The sequence below is a fragment of the Gymnoscopelus microlampas genome (assembly GCF_963454915.1).
Source record: "Gymnoscopelus microlampas genome assembly, chromosome: 7".
Lineage (NCBI taxonomy): Eukaryota > Metazoa > Chordata > Actinopteri > Myctophiformes > Myctophidae > Gymnoscopelus > Gymnoscopelus microlampas.
Genome location: NC_139944.1, coordinates 15056306 through 15079662, shown reverse-complemented (window position 1 = coordinate 15079662; position 23357 = coordinate 15056306). Strand labels below are relative to the sequence as shown.

At 41.3% G+C, this 23357-nt stretch overlaps 1 protein-coding gene across 1 annotated transcript; it reads left to right on the top strand.

Annotated features, from left to right (window-relative positions):
* Positions 1-648: 648 nt before the first annotated feature.
* LOC311049722 (14-3-3 protein beta/alpha-1) lies at positions 649-22755 on the top strand. Its single transcript, XM_084063520.1, has 7 exons — positions 649-801; positions 8043-8202; positions 10087-10227; positions 12629-12752; positions 16712-16875; positions 17430-17525; positions 17759-22755. The coding sequence occupies exons 2-7, from the start codon at positions 8050-8052 to the stop codon at positions 17813-17815; spliced, it is 735 nt and encodes a 244-aa protein (XP_083919646.1). The 5' UTR covers positions 649-801; positions 8043-8049; the 3' UTR covers positions 17816-22755.
* Positions 22756-23357: the final 602 nt, after the last annotated feature.

The window sequence follows — 23357 nt, the reverse complement described above, 5'->3', positions numbered from 1 at the left end:
TCAGCATGTGGTCCGCGGACCCCCAGAGGACTCGCTGAGGAAGTTGCAAGGTCTGTAATTCTGAGAGTGTAGAAAATGGATCCAAATGGACTCGTTTAGTGACCATGTTGTAAGCTCTCAGTGTACAATGTAGATTTGGGGTCTCAAAGATAATTCATTAAGAAAATATATTATCAAACCGGGGGTTCCTTGAAATGTTAATAAAAGGTGTATTTTTCTATAGAGGAAGCGGAACAGTGTTGCCATGTCCGCTTATTATAAGCGACTTTGGGCTTGTTCTTCTCTAAAGTTGCTAGTAAAAATTGGTAGTCGCTTATTTGAGCTTGTTTCCTAATGTTGTTTAAACCAGTGTTTCATTTTCAAGCAAAATTAATATATATTTGTCTGCGGACCCCCACCTGTAAATATGTTATGCCAGGGACGATTTGTGTTGTTAAAGTGTTTCAAAAATATTCCACATTTTCTTCAATTTTTTTATTTTTATAGAAAAAAGCAGATTTACAAGCTCACAACGCGTCGCATCACGACGCGTTGTGAGCTTGTAGATCGGCTGTTTTCAATTAGCAAGGGCTCATGTAGCCCACAGTTTGCTTCTTTTGGGCTCGTTTTCCTAGACGCCGGTTGTGCTTATTTCTCTCGCGACACATGGCAACGCTGGAAGCGGAAGTGTCAAGGCGGAAGTGGTACTGCCCTGAACAGCCCTACTAGCAGCAGCAGCAGCGACGACACGGCTTTGATAAGAACAAACTGCCATCTTTCACACAATAAACAGCAGCGGGACGCTCAGTAACACCTTGAACTGTGAGTTTCGAACGTTTAAACCGTCTTCACCGGTGGGTTTAGGAGGGTGTTTGAGCGGTTAAAGGGGGCCGTTTTTTTTTAGGGGGGGGGGGGGTAAATAAAAGTGGGTGAAGCGTGGATCCATCCATGTCTCTCTCTCTCCACCGCGGTAGAAGTAGGGTTGCCATGTCGGCTTATTATAAGCGACGTTGGGCGTGTTTTTTCTGTTGAGGTGCTTGTAAAAATTGGTGGGTTGCTGTTTTTTTGGAGGGGGGGGGGGGCTTGTTTCTAGCGTGTACGTGCTCAGTTTAGGCCTGCTTCCAATTTTTGGTATTTCTTTTTTTAAAACCAGTGGTTTTCAAATATTTCCATAAATGTTTTGTGTCAGGGAGCATTTGTCTTTCCAAAATGATTCTAAGTATTCCACATGTATGAGCTTGTAGATCTGCTATTGTCAAATAGCCAGTGCATATAGGCTTAATAAAGTGCTTCTGTGGCCTAAGTTGCTTCTGTTGGGCTTGTTTTCCTAGACCTGGTTGCTTATTTCTCTCAAGAAATATGGCAACACTGGGTAGAAGGAAGGAAGGTGCTTCTATTGTGAATTGCTGGAGGACGGTGCATTGTAGGCCAAGGAGACATCATTGCAGTGTTTATATCATTATTACATCCTTGTTTTTGTTATTAAGGCCTCGATATTTGGCAAAACGTGCGTTTAAGGCATTTAGTTTTCAGTTGAACATGAATGTGTGATGGTTGAAGTTGGAGGAGGGAGAGGAGGGAAGGGTGGAAGTTTGGCCATTTTCTGACAGCTCGAGCGTCTAACGTGTGCATAATGTGTAATATAATGTAATATGTGCTGCGCGGCCCGACGGATATTGACGTCTTTTTCCATTCCCAACGTCACGTCGACACTTAGTTTGGAATTTAACATGTCGTTTTTTTGGATGACTAGTGAACCTACTCCGTTTCCACATCGCAAAGAGACTTCTTGTGTTGCCTGCCCCCCCCCAAAAAAAGACAGATCTACAAGCTAGCTTGTAACTGGACAAGTTAACTTGTAGATCTGTTCTTTGTGGCGAGCGACAGTGTTGCCAGATTTTGCGAGAGAAATAAGCAAACAGGTAAATGAAAACAGGCTCTAAAGAAGCAGGCCACAGGAACACTGTTGAACCTACATATACATACAGTCAGGTATTTGAAAATAGCAGATCTACAAGCTCACAACGAGCTTGTTGTAGAGCTGCTATTTTCAAAGAAATGTTTTTGCATTTTAAATATACAAATGCGGGTCCCTGGCACACAATATTTTCAGATCTGTGGCCAAGTTAAGTAGGCTACATGAAGAAGTTTGAGAACCACTGGTTTAAACATAGGAAATAAGCTCCAATAAGCAACTACACTTTAAAAACAAGCCAAATAAAAAACGCAACCCGCAACTACCAATATGTCAAGCAACTTTACAGGAAAACGAGCCCAAAGTCGCTTATAATAAGCAGACCTGGCAGGCAACACTGGCGAGCGACACCCCGGCCCGTCGCTACTACTAGTCTGTTAGCATGTCACTAGCCAAGTTAGCATGTATGTTGCTAGCGCTCCACCGCAGCCTGTCTCAATCCAGCCCCCCCTCTCTCTCACACAACAAATAAGACCCCCGGTGGTATTTATCGATTATCGTGACGTGGTGTTTTTTTTTTACGGTCCAGGATTGATTGATTGATTGATTGATCGATCGATCGACTGTAAATCGGGAGGGGCAGCCAAGCTTAGCTACCTGGCTAACTAGTTAGTTAAACTGGGTGGCTGCTGGGCGTAGCTGCTATAGCGGCGTGAGGCGCTGCCATTTCCCGTAGATGTCTGAAGTGACGGCTGGGTGGTGGTGGGGTTTGTTAGCGGGGAGGTTGTATTGAAGTGGGTCACTGTCCTGTCAGTCATTGTATGGGTCGTTAGCAGCCTGTCGTCTGGTAGCTGTCACCGCATCTTAACTGCATTCCCTGCGCAGGGGCACGTCAACTTGACGCTATGTTTCCATGATATAAATATGACAGGGACGTTTAAAGCACATGTGAAAAACATATACAATAATGTCACCTAAATAAACACACACACACACACACACACACACACACACACACACACACACACACACACACACACACACACACACTCACCAATCAGGCCTATGCGCATAGATGTGCTGTGCATAACATTTATGCTAAACGCTGCCATCATTTCCAGTAACCATTAGGGGTGTATAGGTTTAAATGGTATGCTGTTTTGGCCCATGCCCTGGAAAACGCATGCAAATAGATCATATTCCACCCATCATCTTTGTGTGTGTGTGTGTGTGTGTGTGTGTGTGTGTGTGTGTGTGTGGCGGGAATACCTATCAAAGAATTGTTGAAGCCCTTAGGTGACCTAGAGTAATGTTTTACAGGATGGTATAATTGGTAATGAAGTATTTGTCTTATCTGGTGTTTTCTTGGTAACAGGGCCAGTAAAATGATAACCGCACAGCAATGTACGAGTATTGTCTAGACTCTAGCTCACTGGTTCTCAATGTTGGGTCCGAGGACCACCAGCGGTCCAAGTGGACCTTTAACTCTGAGAGTTAAATTAACATTTTACAGTTTAGATTGGGTTCCTACTTCCTAGAGATTAAACATTGTATCAAAGCGGAGGTCCGTGGCCTCAAACTGGGACCCCTGAAATTCTGAAGGTTGAGAATCATTTTAAATGTGTGGGTTTGTGTGCGTGATAAACACAGTTGTCAATCTACCTGTAAGCAACATGTAACTGTTTGTAATCTGGAGAAAGCCAAAACATTGTATTACTCATAATGCATATAAATCATCTAGTCTCCATGCCAGGTATTGAGTAGAAGCAATATGTCTACGTACATATGTCTAAGTACATTATAAAATTGCTATTCATGAAACGATTGACTACTGCTACAGTGGTAAACTGTGGACACGTCCAAACCCATCCCAAAAGAACTGGCAGGAATGCTAAGCGAGGTGTGGGTGTGCCAGATTTGCATGAACCATTGATAGGAGGACAGACAGATAAACATACTGCCACCGGTTATCTGGATACAATGAAAGAACTAACGCTATCGTTAATTTATCCAAAGGTATAGCCAGGGCAGTATAAAGCCTGAGTTAGTTATTTGCAGCAGGTGTTTCTCCCAGCGCGATGCGTTGTGAGCTTGTAGATCGGCTATTTTCAGTGTGCGATACTGGCATGCAACTCAGTATAAATCAGGCTTACGGCAGGGTCAAGAGACTGCTGTTGGCTGTTTTTCCACAGTTAGAGCTTTTTAGAATGGCCTCACATTATTTCTGATGATCCACGGTTGTAGATCACTGACTTTGTGTTCACAACATTACTGTTAAAATCACTATTGCAATATTAATTAAAAATATATATTTCTACAGCGTGGCTGCTGTGGCTGTCACTCCATATTTGGGTAAGGATGTTGTCAAACTGACATCATCGTCATCATCATGACGTTGGAGATGCACAGGAAAGCCATGCTGTTATTAGACACTATAATGTTGTTTCATATCGTGCAGTATAACATAAGTAACTCAGGATAAATTAGAGTGCTTCTAATGGCCAATACATCAATGACAGGTGCCTTACACACATAAAATATTTCTGTGAGCTTCTTATATATATATATGTATATTTTATATATATATATGTATGTATGTATGTATGTATGTATGTATGTATGTATGTATGTATATAAAATAAGTAATAATTGTATAGCAGCTTTTTTTGTCCTTAGCACCACTGTGTCCCCTGTTAGGGGGCCATGAAACAAGGTCACCGCTTTGTACGCACACAACATTTCAAGGGTGTCCATCTAGTGAAAACCGTGTCTGTTGAGAGGCTACCTCTACATAATTTATTCCATAAGTGTTTCCATTGCACTATAACATAATTTCTTAACCAACAAAAAAGATTTGACCTCATCCAAAGTGATATTTGAGGAATAATATCAAACCTTTGATTAGATTTCATTTTTTTAATGCTTCGGCCTATTTCAAAATGTGCAAAAATGTGATTATTGGAATTTGTCAGGAGTACATCCACCCTGAAAGCAAATATTATGTGGTGATAAAGTGATGGGAGTTATTTTCCGAAATGAGGTTGATTTTTCACTGTGAATAAAAGCATCGACTTTTTATGAATTGAGGCATTAACTCATAGTATTCTATATGAATAGTTTAACGGGACACATTTTCGTCTCGTTCATTTAGCATGCTCCTGATGTGTACAGACTTTCATAGTGGTAAAGTTTGAGTCGCAGTTTGGAATCAGTAGTCACTACTTTAATGGTGCTTCTAGTGCTTTTGTCAGTTTCTACTTTGCTTTGAATACGTTTTCAAAACTAGCATGAAGGAAATGAGGCCATTTGTCTTAAAAATAAGATTTCAACTATATTTGAGCCCATTCTGTAACACCTTAACATTCTACTTTAATCATTCCTGGGGGGAAATTAGGTTGTCAGTTGCCATGAGATTGAAGCAGCAATATGAATTTAAGTATAAATCTAAAACAGAACCTCTAAGTTTCCATCTTAATCCTTTGGTACAAGGTGTGCTAGATGCAGTGACAACACCCACAGAATAAATGGCATACCCTCTGAATAATTGTGCAATTTGGATCCAGAAGCTATGCAAGAGTAAAAGGATTTTGATTGAGTAAATGAATCCCAAGAAGTCCATATGTGTTCAGTTGTCAGGAGGGCTGCATAATGTTAAAATCCACAATCCTGAAAACGTGTCACAGGCTCCTACTAGATGGAAATGTGGCTAACCAACATGGACTTTGTGTTGTTATACTATGTACTTCACTTTTTAGATCAGTGGTTCTCAAAGTGGGGTCATTGGGGTGTGGTTGCAGTGTGTCCCCAGAAAATAAGTTGCTGTAGCGTACATCAGCAGTCGAACCAGTTTAACATTTTTTTATAATTAGGCTATTGATGCTAGACAGGAGGTGTAGAGGGCAGCAAGCAATCCAGGAGTCCCAAGTTGGTGTTGGCTTGTCCGCACTCTCGCATCGCATCATCACATTTGAAAATAGCTGAAGCGTGTTGAGCTTGTAGAGCCCAAATTGAAGTAAAATCTTAGGGGGAAAAAATTAAATCACTTTGATTTTAGTTTTTACTTGCTTTATTAGGTTCTCATTAGCACACGAAAAATGAAATCACTTTGATTAATTTACAATATTTTTAACACACATTCTCTTATGATGGAGGCTGCTGGCATAACATCTTTTCAGATGGTGGGGGGGGGGCATAATGTATCAATTTGGTTATCCTTCACATGAAAATGTTTGAGAACCCCTGCTTTGGATAAATGGAGCTCATTTGAGTCCTGCAGCACTAAAAGTTCACACAGGAAATTATGTCAGTATGACTTTTATTTGACTCCACCCTGCCTAGAACTTTCATTTTGGCAGATAGATATTGGTTTAGAATAGATACATATTGTTAACCAGCGGAAAATAAATCTAAGTTCTCCTAAGTTATTCAACAGGGACCTATAGAGCAGCGATCCAAGCTATTTGGTGATAAATGGGATGTAACAGAAGTTGTATTTTATTGCCCTGGTGTGGTTGAATTCACCATAAATGTATTTTAAATGTTGCCTTTAAATATAAACAAAGTTGAACGTAAATCTCAAGTATTGAAGTTATACGTGTGTGTAGAGGCAGTGTCCTACTTAGACCCTCAGTTTCATCTGGAGGCGAACATTGTTCCTCAGGGGAGTATCCATGAGCAGCCATTTTACTGGAATAGAAAGATGGCATTTGATGAAAGTACTGAGTTTTGTCTTATCGGGTTTCTCTGTGATCAGGAGGTTTCAGTGACAACAAACTGATTCTGGAACTGTTACATTGTCAGACACTTGTATCTGTTGGTCCAACAACCCACAGTTATGTTGGTCTGTCTTGTCTGTTTGAGATGGAGGCTTGTACCTTTGATGTCTCCTGTCTACATATATCGGCCATTCTTTTGAGTTTTTATCCATCTCTGTAGTTATGTAGCTGATGTGTCTCGATTGTGTAAGTGTAATTAACCCATTCAATCCGGAAACTCGTCTGTGTTGTCTTTGGCTATTCAAAAATCACACCCTGTGTGAAGTTAGCGGCGCCTTTGATACATTTTGTCATCGATATGTGTTTATAATGTGTTTATAGCCATGTGTCACGTGAAGCTTGACCAATCACTTTGTTGACGGGTCTGACCAATCAGAGCGTTGACGGGTCTGACCAATCAGAACGTTGACGGGTCTGACCAATCAGAGCGTTGACGGGTCTGACCAATCAGAGCGTTGACGGGTCTGACCAATCAGAGCGTTGACGGGTCTGACCAATCAGAGCGTTGACGGGTCTGACCAATCAGAGCGTTGACGGGTCTGACCAATCAGAGCGTTGACGGGTCTGACCAATCAGAGCTAGCGCCGCTAAAAATGGCGGATATATTGCACAGCCCACAAATGTCGCTCACATTGCAAGCTTGTAGATCGGCCATTTTTTAACGTTGAGAAGTTGTGAAAATCTTCATACACTAGTATCCATACTGGATGATGCCAGCCACCCACTGTACACAGCACTTTACTCACAGAAGAGCACATTCAGTGATAGGTTTTCTATCACAGAAGTGTAGCACAGAAGATTTAAGAACTCATCATTTCAAGGGCCATTAGTACAATGAAGCACTTGGGCAGAGGAGGTGGGAGGGGGTTGGGCAGCTAATTTATATTGTAGTTATAGTGTTTTTTAACCTTTTTTTTTCTTTTTTTACTTATCATTTCTTATAACTTATAGTTTTTCTATTGCATTCTATTTCCATTGTATTGATGTAATGTATTTTATGTATTAATCATGCTGATTTTATTGGCAATCTATATGAATGTATTGCAACTGACACATTTCCTTTGGGATTAATAATGTATCTATCTATCCATCTATCTACCTACAATGACCTGCCTAAATTGGAATTCCAGGTTGAAACTGGTTGATATGTTGCATATCATACGATTAGAAAAGTTTGCACTTTAGGTCAGAACATAAGCCAAAACATCGGTAATCTGGTCTAGGGCTCGACAAAAAAAAATCGTGATGAGCGTCGGACCCAAAAGTCTGGCATCGTTTGGGATCTATCTCTCATCATTACTGTAGAGATCATGTATATCTACACCCTGGTATCTAACATGTCTGTCTTACTGATTGTCTGTCTGTCTCTCCAGTGCAAAGATGGATAAGAACGACCTGGTTCAGAAGGCCAAGTTGGCGGAGCAGGCAGAACGCTACGATGACATGGCGGCCGCCATGAAGGCTGTGACAGAACAGGGTCAGGAGCTCAGCAATGAGGAGCGCAACCTGCTGTCTGTCGCCTACAAGAACGTGGTACGTAGGGGACGTGGTTTGGTTTGATCTAATGATGACACATAAGCATGCATTGCATAGAGTAAGACTCTAAAGCAGTGTTTTTCAAACTTGTTTTATTTCAAGGACCCCCATAACTTTGAGAGAGTACAAATTATGCCATTTGTACTCTCTCAGAGTTATAGACGGTGTGTAAGGGTCCCTCAGAACCACTGTTGTAAAGGGATTTGATTGGATCCCATGTCTACACACACACACACACTCACTCACTCACTCACTCACTCACTCACTCACTCACTCTGTATCAAGGGAGTTGAAGTAATGACTGGTAGATGTTTCATGAGAGAAGCAGTGTTAAGCTATATTTTCCTGAATAATGACAACATATTTCTCCGGCATCTAACTAAAGCAACGGTTTGCCTTGTCACACTACTTAACTTTGCATTGACAGATTTCAGCGTCAGTCACATCAAGCTTCACTTTGCCTTTTAAATTGTGGGGAGAAAAACATGTTTTTGACAGTGAGCGCCTATTCTGCATTTGACCCATTCCATTGGGGTGGGTCATTTAGGTCTTAGGTGGTTAAACTTGGCAGGTGCCCCATGAATCTTCCCCGGGGTGTCATCCACCATGTTGTCACGTCCCTCTTCTCTAGAATAAAGATATCAAGGACAGGACGGTGAAGTCATAAACAATATTAAGTGTTTTGCAGTTCAAGGGCCCCTTCAGTCTGCTCTGAAGCATGTCACATGAAGCTGACATCACTAATAAATCTTTGGTGTATTTATCCTCATCAGTTCAGTCGGTTGTTGTTTCAGCAGCGAGATTTTACTTGCTTTGATCACAATGAAATGCAACAATTTGATGCCTCAATATGCAGAGTAAATATTGATTTCTGGAGTCATTAGTACTAATCATCATTCATAACTGACTTAGTTTTCATTGCGATCCAATGACTGACTACACTCATACATACATTTAATGACTCATACAGTATGCTATCCACACATAATCTTGAGCATACATTTGCTACTGAAAGACCCATTTTATGACATTCAGTGGAATGACCACACACACACACACACACACACACACACACACACACACACACACACACACACACACACACACACACACACACACAATTCTGTGCTCCATTGCCTACAAGAAGACAACACAGGCTGTGACTTAGCCTATTATGTAAACACAGAACATAGCATAGAAGAAGCACACAGACTGGTAAGAGACTTTGTGGATCTATAATCCACTGACTTTGTTACTTATTTAAAAGCCTCCATCCATTTCCTGAGTTAATTTGAAGTAATTCCTCCTGTGTGTGTTAATCGATGTGCAGGGACGCTAGAGTTGCATTCTGCATACGTTGACTCACTGTGCACTAAAAGAACATTACGGTAAAGCGAAGTGAGGTCACTGTCAGGAGAGCGAGAGACAGGGAGAGAGAGAGACAGGACAAACAAACATCCTGACCCGTGAATAGTGAAAGTGGTTAAGTCTGTGGGTTTCATAAATATTGAACAATGAAAAGTATAAACGAGCTGATGACTAAATAATGAGATTGAATCCATTAGAACACAGGTTCTTTTTTACATTCCTGACAATGGTTTGGACATTAAAGTTTCTGCAACGATATGCAATTTGTATCGTTTTTTGCTCTATTGTGAGTTTTGTGATCTAAAGCCCTGTCCACACCAATGATTTGCGTTGCAAAACTGTACCGACCTGCAACTGGGCAATCCAGACCACAGCAATTTCTCATCGTGAATCATTGGTGTGGACTGGCCTTTATTTTGTTTTCATTCTTTGTCACAATTGTTGTACAAGCATTTCAGCTAACGGTATATTGTGCATGTGATCTAAGCTGTAGTTGTTGTGTGTATGTGTCAGGTGGGTGCACGGCGTTCGTCCTGGCGGGTGATCTCCAGCATCGAACAGAAGACAGAGGGCAGCGAGAAGAAACAGCAGATGGCCCGCGAGTACCGAGAGAAGATAGAAACAGAGCTACAAGACATCTGCAACGATGTGCTGGTGAGGAGAGTGGATAGATGAATGGATGCATGGGTAGAATGATGTGAGGGAGGTGGATGGATGAAGGGAGGAGGGGGTGTGACAAGCCTATAATGGATGTGGGTGACTGACTGACACTGACAGTCACTCCTCTGCAACCAGCTAGCTTTGTGCATATACCATTTCCGGTGGAATCGTTAGGAAAGCATTATCCCACAGCCAGTGATGTGAAGGGCAGGCGTTTTAATATTATTCCGGCTGAGTTGATTCAGATCAGAGAGATTGACTTTTTATTGATCCTAGGGGTGGGCGATTTGGCAAAAAGAAATGTAAAAAAAATGCCAGTCCTGTCTTCTATTCAGTCCCTTTTTAAAAAAAAAGAAAACGTTTTTTTTGCAAAGATCGTCGTGATCGGGACTCAAACCCACAACACGCTGTCAGGAGCCGGGACCGCTAGGCCAGCGGTCCAGGCCCAAACAAGTCCAGGCCCAAACAAGTCCCTTTTAAAAGAAAATGTCTGCGCTTGTTGCTAAGTATCGCAGGGTGATGCTCCGTTTAACAGATCATTATCTTCAATATCGCAACCCAAATCATGCTCATAAAGTCAACTATGGAATGGTGCACAGGGCAAGCGTTGTAGTGAGAATGCATAACAAGGAGAACGGAGATGCAAAGGAGACGGCAAACTATTGCCTCCACCCTCGTTGCTTGTGCTGCGGGGCTCTGCAAGCGGACTGTATGGTAGACATTATAGAGCTTTTTTTACATCTTACAACATCTGAATTAATGGCCTTCATATCGGCATAGGAAAACACCAATCGGGGAATTTCCCTTCCATCGGCGGTAGACAACGGAATCGCCAGTCGGAACAAGCCTAATTTACAGCAGTTATCATTACCAGCCATCTTTTAATGTTTCTGTACTGTATGTACAGAAACTGTACCGAGTGTGAACCGCCAGGATAGGTTGCTTTTTCTCAGTGATAGAGAAAATACCAAATGGTAATACATTTAGTTGGTCCCTAATTTTCCTGCCTTGTCTTTAACTCAAATCTGTTTGAAAGCATATTCATTAATGTACTTGAAAATCAATCATTTGATACACCTTTTGTGGGGATTCCTCATTATTCTGGTGGTGTGGTTCCAAATTTAAATATCCTTGATTAATTGCATCAATTCATTCATTCAAGTAATTGGTTCATTTGATTTGAATCATTTAACAGACATGGATGTTAATTCAGCTGTCTATGTAATTGCACGTATGACACTGAAGTCAAAGCTAAGTCCTTCATTAAATCATTGTTGGCATTGATTGGCAAGATAAATCAAATCTTAAGTTTTGATTTGAATGTGTTTTTGAAAGAATGCCACAACTTCCAGTTCACTAGTCCTGCCATCAGGACCGATGAAATCACAATTAAGAGGGAAGTGGGCGGGCTGTATGCAGGGACCTTGGGAACCAGTGTTAAAACACTGGTACCTAAAGTGGGGTCCAAGGACCACCAGAGGTCCTTGAGTGGGCTCCAGGGCCCTAACTAAACAAGAAACAAGTTTAAACACTTAAGCCCTATTTTTTTGGGGGGGGGGTATTTTTGAAAAGTGTTGACAAATCTTTTGGGTTTTCTGGCACAAAATATTTTCAAATGGTAGTCTGCAGCCAAATACATAGATTTTGGGGGACCTTGACATGAAAAAATGTAGAACCACTGCGTTAAAAGATGCTGGTGGTCAGGAACACAGGGAGGGAGGGAAAGATGGAGAGCGAGTGAGAGAACAGTGCAGGAGAGGTGGTGCAGAGAGAGAGAGGCCCATGATCCATAAATGGATGCATGACCTTGACCTGGAAGGATTGTGACTTTAGAGGACATGGAGAGAGGAGGGGGGGAGGAGAAACGGAGCATATGGAGGAGAGAGAGAGAGAGGACATGAGCCTCAAGGACTGGTAGGGAGGAGAGAGGATGGAGAGATGGAGGGAGAGGGGTAGAGGGAGAGGAGAGAGGGATGGAAGGAGAGGGGGATGGAGATGGGGTCATTGAGTGAAAGCTTAGCAATAGTCACATGAGAACAGAGAGTTGAACATGACACCACAGTTTACAATGTCACTTCTCTATTTCATAGTCTTTTTGCTGAGGAGTCAGAAAAAAACACATTATAATCAAATAAAATGTTACATTAAATACAGTGTAAAACATATTGCTGCTTACTCGCATCACACTGATGTGCAACATCAGAAAAATAAAATGGGGCTTAAGTGATTAATCGATGTGTTGCTATATAGAATTATTTTACTTTAAAACAGCTTCTCGATTATTCAATTAAATCGCTAGGAAAAGAATCAATAGTTGCAGCCCTAAATCTGTGTGTGTGTGTGTGTGTGTGTGTGTGTGTGTGTGTGTGTGTGTGTGTGTCTTTGTCTGTATCAGCATCTGCTTGACAACTTCCTCATTGCCAACGCCAGCCAGGCAGAAAGCAAGGTGTTCTACCTCAAAATGAAAGGAGACTACTACAGATACCTGTCAGAGGTCGCCTCCGGAGACTCAAAGAAGAGTGAGTACACTCATTTGGACACTTTTACCCCTCTATTACTCCTATACATCCATGTATGCTATAGATCACTGGTTCTCAATGTGGGGTCTGGAGACTACCAGTTGGGAGACCAGTAAAGGTCCATTTAGAACCTCCTCAAGGAACCCTGAGGGTCCCTGGACCCCACTTTGAGAACCACTGTAGTAGAAGATTGTGTTGTTCAATATATAGAGTCCGGAGACGTGCATGGTCATGACAAACAAGCACCTCCATTACTCCTATAGATGTGTGCATAAATCAGGGTTACAGACCCTTACGGCTCTGTAACTCTGAGAGCGTACAAATGGAACCCATCTGTCTCGCCTACACTGTCTCCCTCTCAGCTTTCCTACTGTCTGTTTCCTACAGTCTCCCTCCCAGCATTCCTACTGTCTGTCTCTCCTACACTCTCTCAGCTTTCCTACTATCTGCCTCTCCTACACCGTTTCCCTCTCAGCGTTGCTACTATCTGCCTCTCCTACACTGTCTCCCTCTCAGTTTTTTCTATTCCTACTGTCTCAGTAACCTCAAAGGAAAGAAGACTGCCCTTCCCCCTACACACAGACACCAACCCATTATTCTTATATAAAATGCTGGTAATCGCTCTTAAACTGTAAACAAGGGAATAAATACAGTAATAAACAGAAGGAGATTGTGTTGTTATTCCAAGGAGGAGTAGAATGGTGGTTCTGTTTGTAGAGAAGTCTTTTCACGGCTTGAAGAGCAAGCGGCTCTATTTATAAAAATGTCTTTAACAGACGTGGTTGTTCATGTTCAGAAGAATGAAAGGACACTTTGTCTCATTGGTGGTGATGACTCAGGACCTTCTCACCGAGTTTCTCAACCAGCAGACTGGGGCCTGACAGTGGGTCACAAGACGTTCAGACAGGGTCACACAACAAAGAACACGTTTATTTATTGTAGAACAGTGATGCTCACATTTAAAAAAAAATGTATTTCAAGGGTCCCCAATTTGGGCCACAGACCCCCATAACTCTTGAGATTATACAGGTCCATTTGCTTCATTTGTACACTGAGTTACAGACCTGTAAGGGTCCATTAGGTTTTTAACTATCAATACTATAGCTGGGGACCCCTTGGAACCAACTCATGGGCTCCTGGGTGTCCCTGGACCCCACTTTGAGAACCACTATTAGTAGAAGATTGTGGTGTTCTCGGTGCTTGGCCATTACAAACAATTCAAATCATCCCATGTGGATCTCGGGTTCCACATGGGAGCGTGGCTCCAATGTGGATCTTGGACTTAATGTATCTAGCCAGGCTTTGACTTCAGTCGTCTATGACAGTGGTTCTCAGCTTGGGTTCCAGGGACCTCCAAGGGGTTCTTGAGGGGCTTCCAGGGGGTCCCTAGCTAAATGATTGATACTGTAGGAACTGTGGACCCTCACAGGTCTGTAACTCTTGAGTGTACAAATAGAACCATTCAATTTGTGGGCTCTCGGAGTTCTATTAACGCTGAGGATTTTACAATGTAGATTGAGGTTCCAGAGATGAACATTGTGTCAAATGGGGTCCCTGGCCTAATTCACACTAAAGTCAGGGTCCTTGAAATTTAAAAGGTTGAGAACCACTGGTCTATGACACATCTGACGTATGTCTCCGAATTTGGGCAAGGTCTCAAGCCCTATCAGGGCTCCACTGACTTCCATTATAAAAGTAAATCTTTCAGAGTATATAACACATATGTGAACAAAAATGTAGTTATGTGCCTTGCCCTGCTGGCAGTGCGCACAAGAAATTTGGCACCGAGCGGTTTACAAGATTAGCTCTGGACGCGTATACAGACAGAAGGACAGACAGATGAGGCCGACCCTCTTCTAGACGGCCAGCCTCGTGTAGAGCCCCTGCGGAGCTGTAAACATTTTAGTTTTCTAAAATGTAAAACCATCGTGGTAAGCTGTGTAGGAGATCACTCAGTTCAGACCTTGGTTAAATAGAAAAGAGATGGGTTTAAAATGATTTCTCTCCTCTTCAGCCTAAGTAAAAGTAGACGGTCACAAAATACAGACCATGTTTAAAGATGCTGTGGGGCAGAAACCTCTTATGTCTAATATTTAAACTTTTCTTTATTTCTTTTTTGGGTAAATTAATGTCCTACTTCATACAAGTGGCACACAAGTAGCAGATCTACAAGCTCACAACACCTCGATGCATTGTGAGCTTGTAGATCGTCTAGTTTCACTATTTGAAATAATTTTTAGAATAATGATAGAAAAGGAGCGGTTTTGGACATACAGTTTCCACCTGACGGCGACGATATATTAAGCTCACCAGCTGACACATCAGTCACACTGATTTAATTAACCACTGGTCGTCCCTATTTTGGATGTGTCCTATTTGAAAAAGTTCCAAATGACATGGAAAAATAGCAGATCTACAAGCTTGTAAATCTTTTTTTCAATCTATTTGATCTATTTTTTATTTATTTATTTACATCGCTCCTTGCCTACGGAGCAGCTGACTTGATTCACACTGTTGCCAAGAGACGCCAGCCCATAATACTGTGTTGTCACTGTTCTCCGCCTCCTGACGCAGATCGCCATGGAAATAACCAAAACATCCATTTAGTGGCAGTCTGCGTCACCATAGCCCAACGCTCAAGACGATGACCCGGTCGACAGGGTGGGGATTGGACAACCGACAGAACAGACAATATTCTGCTGATTTGAAATCGGTGATTTCAAATCAGTGGGAAATTTGCCATAACTCCACTGCAAGACATATGCAGTGGAATTATTTATAGATACATATTTAACTTGAATTTCACAGACTGAAAATTTGGAGTCATATGTCATAGATATGTTAAAGCCTCTTTTTTTTTTACCCATGTACTTTGCCTTGCTTAAGGGCACTTGAGTGGTGTTGGAGAAGGGTTGTGGTGGCCATTCACTAGCCTGGTAAACCCTCCCTCCGGAAATCTCATTTCCATTTGATTTCAGAAAGGAGTCTGGTCTGAAACGCCTTTCTCCAATAATCGCTCTGCTCGCCGAGCCGACGAGCCTATCAGCGTCGTCGCTCATTGTTCTGTGATTGACAGCGACAGTTGGCCAATCAGGTGGCGAGTTCGAGTGAGCCCGAATGAACCCGAGTGCAGCCTGAGAGCCGCCGAAAAAAGACGAACGGCAGCCATTGTTGTTTGTGCGAGTGCCTTCACTTCTTACTTTCAGTTTTATAACGCTTTCAAACTTCTTTTTTGAGGCACGGAATTTACTTATAAGATATCGTTTGGATAGAATTTAGTTGTTTAACTTCATATATGTGGTCAATTAATCATGACAGAGCCTATTTAAAAATATAAATTTAGAGAACCGGCAGGGGCGGGGAGTGACACGCATGTATCCCAATAAGGCAACCTATTTTCGGCATGGCCGTCCCAAAAGTCCCGTTGCGTCACATAGTCTGGAGCTCGTCAAAATGAACTGCTCATTGGCTGAAGGGGAAAACGATCATTGGTTGAAGGGGTTGTCAGTCAACGGTATTACTCCCGCCCAACTCCAGCCCACAGCGATTATTGCAGAAAGGCGTTTCAGACCAGACTCCTTTCTGAAATCAAATGGAAATGAGATTTCCGGAGGGAGGGTTTACCAGGCTAGCCATTCACCTCCCCCTCCCGGATTTGTTTCTGCCAGTCCGCGGGGTTGAACCAGGAACCGTTCGGTCAGAAATGTGCTCCTCTAACCTCGAGGCCACCGCAGACATCACAGGCTGGTCACATGAAGTCTGAGACCCATATTGTTTCATTTACTGTAAAAAGACTCCTGAATAACACGCTCAAAGAAATATAATGGAATGCATGTGGCAATGCAATTTGCTGTGCTTTGATCTGACTCGACCTGAAGCTTAATTGGTCCCTCAGGAAAGGGTGACTGTTCTCTAAAAGAAAAGAACAAGCTAAAAGACTCTCTCTCTGTGTCCTCTAGCTACGGTGGAGAACTCTCAGGGTGCGTACCAGGAGGCGTTTGACATCAGTAAGAAGGACATGCAGCCCACACATCCCATCAGACTGGGTCTGGCACTCAACTTCTCTGTCTTTTACTATGAGATCCTCAACTCACCAGACCAAGCCTGCAGCCTGGCCAAGTCGGTATGTACACACATGATTAATCATTTTTGAGGATAACAATTGATTAATACATTGTAATTAATTAATTTGTATTATATATTTTGGACATGCTATACTGCCATCCAATGGCTGCCCATAGTAATTGCATTTTAGGGTATTCCTAGCATCGGAGTAATGTTTTTCTGTTCTGTTTTAGTACTGCCACTTTAGCCTAATGTACAAGGCTAATATGCTTAGCTGAACCAGAACAAATGCATGAGTTTCACTTTTGAAGCTTGTGTTTTCTTAATAATCTAAAAGCTGTACATGCTACTATTTTTGTTTATTTATGAAAACTGGTTGATAGGCCAATGCACTGCTGTTATTGTTCGCTAGGATGGTGAATGGTGTCGTTAAGATTTACTGTCGATCAGCTGAACCGATTCTGAAGGATTATCTGAAGAACCTATTGTGTCTTAGCCCGGGTCAGGCTTTGGTGATGTCTGGATGCCTTGTTTGATGAGGCAACTTCCTGTATGATGTAACTTCCTGTTTGGTGGGGTAACGTCCTTGTGTCTTCCTCTCTGCCTCTGCAGGCCTTTGATGAGGCGATCGCCGAGCTCGACACCTTGAACGAGGATTCCTACAAAGACAGCACCCTTATCATGCAGTTACTAAGAGATAACCTGACTGTATGTACACACACACACACACACACACACACACACACACACACACACACACACACACACACACACACACACACACACACACACACACACACACACACACTCTTATAATGCAGTTACTGAGACTCAACATTGCTTTAAAGTGCTGCATGTTGATTTCTATCTGACACCGGAACTGACAGATGAAATGATTGATTGGTTGACTGACAGATGCACGTCCTGTGTTTGTCTTTCAGCTGTGGACATCAGAAAACCAGGGTGAAGAGGCCGACCCCGCGGAGGGAGAGAACTAGAGCGCACTTCACTGTTAAACCCCGCCCACTTCCTCTTCCTCCCCTCTCTCTCTCTTTCTTCTACTCTTCCTCACACACACACACAGCCCTTCCATTCATCAGTTCATTCTTCTTCTTCCTTGTTTTTCTGACCTTCCGGCCTTCTGTATGAACCACCGGCATGAATTGTGCCTGACCCTCAGAAAAAAACAAACGCACCCCCGCCCCACTCCTCTCCTCTCCCTACCTCCCTTGTTCGTTCGTTCGTTCGCTCCTTCTTTCTCTGTCACTCCAGGGAAGGCCGTTTTCATCCATTTCTGACCTTGCCGGCCATCCTAAAGCCTAATTTATTCATCGTATGATGGCGTTGTGGACCACAACACGTTGCAGATGCGTTGGGTTATTACTTATTATATAACCTCATAGGAGAGGTTTTCAACAGAACGGTCTCAAATTTACAAATATTGCCTGATTTGTACTTGGTTGCATGCCGGTGTCTCGCCCAGGCTGACAGTGTACCTGGTGGGCATGGGCCAGGAACACACCGATGTGTGGATCCACAAAACCGTGACAGACATTGCAGAGAAGCTGTCCACCGCTGGCTAGGACAGACAGATAGACCTCAGAGACAGTCTTGGACTGGTGTAATCGCTGTTCCCAAATAATGCCATCCAATCTTCTGAAGTGCAGGAAGAATCATTCCCAAGCTTTTCCTTTTTTTGGGGCGCCTTGAGTAGAAAATAGTTGTCCAAGTTTTGGATCGCAATCGCAGCGCAGATCAGTCTATTCCGTCGAGGACGACGGTGTCTCAAATCTCAAATCTTTTGTTGATGCATTTATTTCAGTGGGGGGAAAATTTGTTTCATATTCAGTTTAGTTTTTTTTTCTCCAATCTACAAGCTCAAGGCATAGCGCTGCGATGCACAACCAAGAATAAATCAGGCTTTAAATGAGCAGGGGGATTGTCTTGAGACTTTTATTTCAATCATTGTCATGTGGAAAAATTGATCTTAATTATCCACGATTCAGAGCCAGGGGCCAATAATTATCTAAGTTTGACAAAAGGCTTCAACAAATGTTCAGTCCGACGCCCGTCGTGCGACAAAGTATAAATTAAGCATAAGTCTTATAAATGACACAGAGGGAGGGAGCGCTTGTTTTCAGTTCATTTACGGTTAAAGCCAGACATAATATTGATACATTTGTTAGTTTTCTTTTTCTTTTTTGACCAGTGCACCCACTTCTTAAAAAAAGTACTTGTTAAATTTTGCTTCTGGATTCTCAAACCTTTCCTTGCTTCGATTCCTTGTTTCCTCCTTCCTAACATTTTGGAATACATTGTTTTCAATCTCTTTCTCTCTCTCTCTCTCTCTCTCTCTCTCTCTCTAGTGACTTATTGCATTCATAGGGTTGTCCCCTCTTCTCCTCTCTGCTTTTTCCTAGTGTACTGGCAAAAAAATGGCTGGTTTTATTCTACTTACAAGAAAACATTCAAGAAAAGTTAATTAAACTGTTCATTTATTTTCAAACAAAACACTGTGATGTTTAGTTCATTCTCCACCCATCCTAAGTCTGGACAAAACCCAGACTAATAAATTGGTTTTCATTTGCCGTGGGAGGTTTTAAACATTTCAGGGGGACACAATCTCAGAAAGTTATTTTCTTTCTTTTTATTTGAGTGGCGGTGCCATTCTGCTGAGGTTAATACAGAACGGTCAATACAAGGTTGTATTGTGACACTGACCAAGAAAAAAAGACGTGAAATGAACCCACAAGTATTGATTATGCATCTGCTGTGGAATCAAACATCAACTCATCTTTGTTTTGTAGGTTTGGTTTTGTTTATTTGACAAAACTCATAAAGGGTCTGATATTACTTGTGGTGTCTTGCCGAAAATAGGCGTTCTATAAGCTCTACATAAGCTATTAGTGCGCTTATAGATGGGCTATGTTTTTAGGCGCACGACACCAGCGCGCAACAAGTCGGATCAGAATGTGTGCTTAAATGGATGTTTTGGATTATAATCTTGTATAAAAGAAAAACAATTCCGATTTAAAAGGACCCAACCATTTTTTTGTCTGCCATTCCAGTTTGGAACTCAAAGATTGGTTGAATTTGAATAAAAAGACAAACATTCCATTGTGAACTTGCATAAGGTTATTCGATTGAACCCGCCATGTAGTTGTCAAACATCAATCCTTTTAACCATGTTATTAACCACACATGTTTTATCTTTGTTTTTTTTTATATAATTTCTTTACTCCTAACATAAGAAAATTAACAATTTGGTTTGTTCTTAAACTGTAACATTTTAAAACATTTTTAGAATCTAACTGTAAACTTGAATTTTTGGAAATGAAAAACAAAAATACCTTTTTGGATATTGTTTAGATCCGAACCCGCTTGCGGAGAAAACCCATGAAACGGTTACATTTCATTTGTCGTTTGTTTAATTTACTAGTCCATCTCAATGCCCCAAACCCACAAGTCTAGAAAGCTACTCCTGTGATTCTCAACCTTTTATGTTTCAAGGACCCCCAGTTTGATATGTATTTAGGCCACGGACCCCCTCTTGATAAAACGTTTTATTTTGTCCCTAGGACCCCAATATACAGTGTAAAATCCTCAGTGTTCAATAACTCAGAGTATACAAATAAATGTCAGACCTTAACGGGTCCGTTCTGACCCCTGGTGGTCCCCGGACTCAACATTGAGAAACGGCGTGTTCTTGTGCTCCTCCAATACCCTTCTGAGCAGTGGTGGACAAAGTATATACTCAAGTATTCTTTTCAAACAGTGAAAATAGCCGATCTACAAGCTCACAGCATGTCCATTTTAGTTTTTTTGCAAGCTGATGACCTTCACTCCGTTACATTTCGAAGACAAAAATTGCACTATTGACTCGACTACATTTCTAGGAAGGGACCCCCGGGATCCAAACTTACAAAAAATTTGTCACAAAATAACCCCATAAGCCATATTTCAAAAGTTATGAAAATGTTTTTGAAATAGCTTGTAGATCCGCAATTTAGTTTTTTCAATGCAACAATGAATTGATATTGAAAAGAATGTAGTTTGTACTTTTGAATACTTAAGTGTTCAAAAGCATGCTTTTAAAAATAATTACGTTTTTTTAAATCGAGTACTCCAGTACTTAAACTCGAATATACAAATACAAAAAGTGAGCAACTTTCACTTAGAGTAATATTTTGACCAGGAGTATCGATATATATTTTGACTTAAGTACTGGGGTTGAGTACTTTGCCCACCAATACGTTTAACTATGTAGTAAGTTGTTTTGGGTTGTGTGTTTTATGATACAAAACCTCTTTTATCCTTCAGAGTACGTAGTAAATTGTTGCTGTCGGGCAGAAACCTTGTGTATCCATATTTCAACTTTGTGTATTCGTAAATTAATGTTGCAGAAAAGTAAAGAAAATAGCAGATCTCAAAGCTCACAACGTATCGCATTTTTAAATGTATTTTCGTATAATAAAAAATGTGGACATACAAGGTTCCTTCCACCCGACAGCGACAGCCACCAAATATTGAGTTCTAGCTCAACAGCTAGATAGAACCAGCTACGTGGTGATCTTGAAAGTAAACTGACGCTGTCATTTTTAAGTGTCACCGTTCCACTGGCTCTGTCATTTCAAAGTTTGTGCTGCCATAGCACTCAGTGGGTATGGCAGTGTAGCTTGTGCTTGATCAAAACCTTATAACTCTATGATCAAAGCTAATGGGGAGGAAATTGTCTTGTCACCAAGCAGCCAATGAGGACAGACTTCCTCACTAGTCATCTCTTCCTTAGAGGGGGATTTTTCCTTGGCGAAAAAGGTCTCGCAGCTTCTTTTGTAAGAACCAGGGAGTATCTTTTCTCTGTGCACACACAGAAGAGGAGTGATGTTTTTTTTTCCTGTGCACAATGGTGTAGGGGGAAATTATTTCTGCGCACATGGTGTAGAACATGATGGTTGTGCCTGGTTGGTTCAGATCATGTTCTTATCATTCTGTGGTCATTAATGAAATCCACTGACTTGTGGGTTTTTCGTTGCTGCTTTTTTCAGAATCCTGAGCAAACCTGAACACAAGATGTCTTTCTGGTGTACATTCACACGCATACTGTAGGGTTTTAGGAAGGAACCGGGGGGGTGGGGGTTGTCATGAGTAGTGGTCTAGAGAGACAAACGCGGAGCCTTGAATTTTAGATCTAGTTGATGCATTATTTTTTTTATTTTCTTTTGTAAATTTAAAACCTACGCTTCCGTTCACTCAGTGTCACAATAATATCCTTGTTTTTTCTAGCCTGGAACATTCCGCTACAGTTAGGTGTGTTACAGACAAAAGCCCTTCATGTGTCTGTGTCATTTCTTTTTAGTTGAGGACAAATGTTTTCACGCACTGAAAGCAAAAGGAAAAAACTCTTGCCCTGTCTTTTCCTTTAGCCGAACAAAAACAAAAAAACAAAGGCCATTCTTCTGTTCTTCTACGCTTGATAAGAGGGGGAAACAACAGTCCCATGCAGTAGTGAATGTGGCACAAAGCCTGTTTGTATATCTGGTACCTAATAATTGCTTTTCTTTCTATCTTAATTTCTTTTTGTTTTTTTTGTTTATACTGACCAGTATTCTGCGTAAAAGAGAGAAAAAATGAGAAAAATACAAGCTTCTGTGACGGTTTTATTGCTTAGCACGCACGTGGTTGTGACATTTTTTAGAGTTAGCTTAAAGACAAAAAAACATGTATTAAAATGACACAAAAGACTCATCCCCCACACCTCTTTTCTCCTGGTTATTGACGTAATATTAGATTTGTGTTTTGTCTTTAAAAAAATACATAAAAACAAATTAAAAAAAGAAAAAAAATCCAGTTCTAGGTTCTCGCCTTCCATGTTATAATCAGGAAAAACAAAAAAATGTAAAAGACCATTTAAAGTGAAATAAAGGTTTTATCAGTTCTATGTGATTTCTGTTTTGTTTTTGTTGCTGCACTGTGAAGCATGTAGGTAGTCGTTTAACAGTTAAACTTAACAGTTAAAACCAAGCTCACAACGCATAACATTGTGACCTTGTAGATTGGCTATTTTCTGTATTTTTGCGTGACACCGTTGTATGATGAGTTATAAAATAGGGCTTAAGTGGTTAAAATACATAACAATTTGGGGGTCTTTGGCACGAAAAAGTTTGAGAACCAATGTTGACTACCATGACTGGGTGTTACATCAGGTTGTAGGTCCACTATATAAAATGGAAGGGGAAAGAATTTAGGTTTGAACACTTGAGTTTAAATTGACTTAAAAATTGACCAAATATTTAAGCTGCATTCTGTAACTTGTATGCAGTGATAAACGAAGTATTCACATTTATTTGAGAAAAAGTAACAATACCACAGTTTAGAAATACTGTTACATCATTTACTTAAGTAAAAGTATCAATACCACAGACAGTGTTGAAATACTGTTAAAAGTAGAAGTTTTGATTGAATACTTTATTTAGGAGTTTGCAGAGAAAAAGCACATGAAAGTAGAGTTTAAATAAAGGTCATCTAAATAGGATTAAAAAG

Bases quoted from the DNA above. Each gene is read 5' to 3' on its own strand.
- LOC311049722 (XM_084063520.1), top strand. From the start codon at position 8,050: ATGGATAAGAACGACCTGGTTCAGAAGGCCAAGTTGGCGGAGCAGGCA. The intron at 8,203-10,086 runs GTACGTAGGGGA...TGTATGTGTCAG, and splicing joins CTGTCGCCTACAAGAACGTG to GTGGGTGCACGGCGTTCGTC. The intron at 10,228-12,628 runs GTGAGGAGAGTG...TGTCTGTATCAG, and splicing joins ACATCTGCAACGATGTGCTG to CATCTGCTTGACAACTTCCT.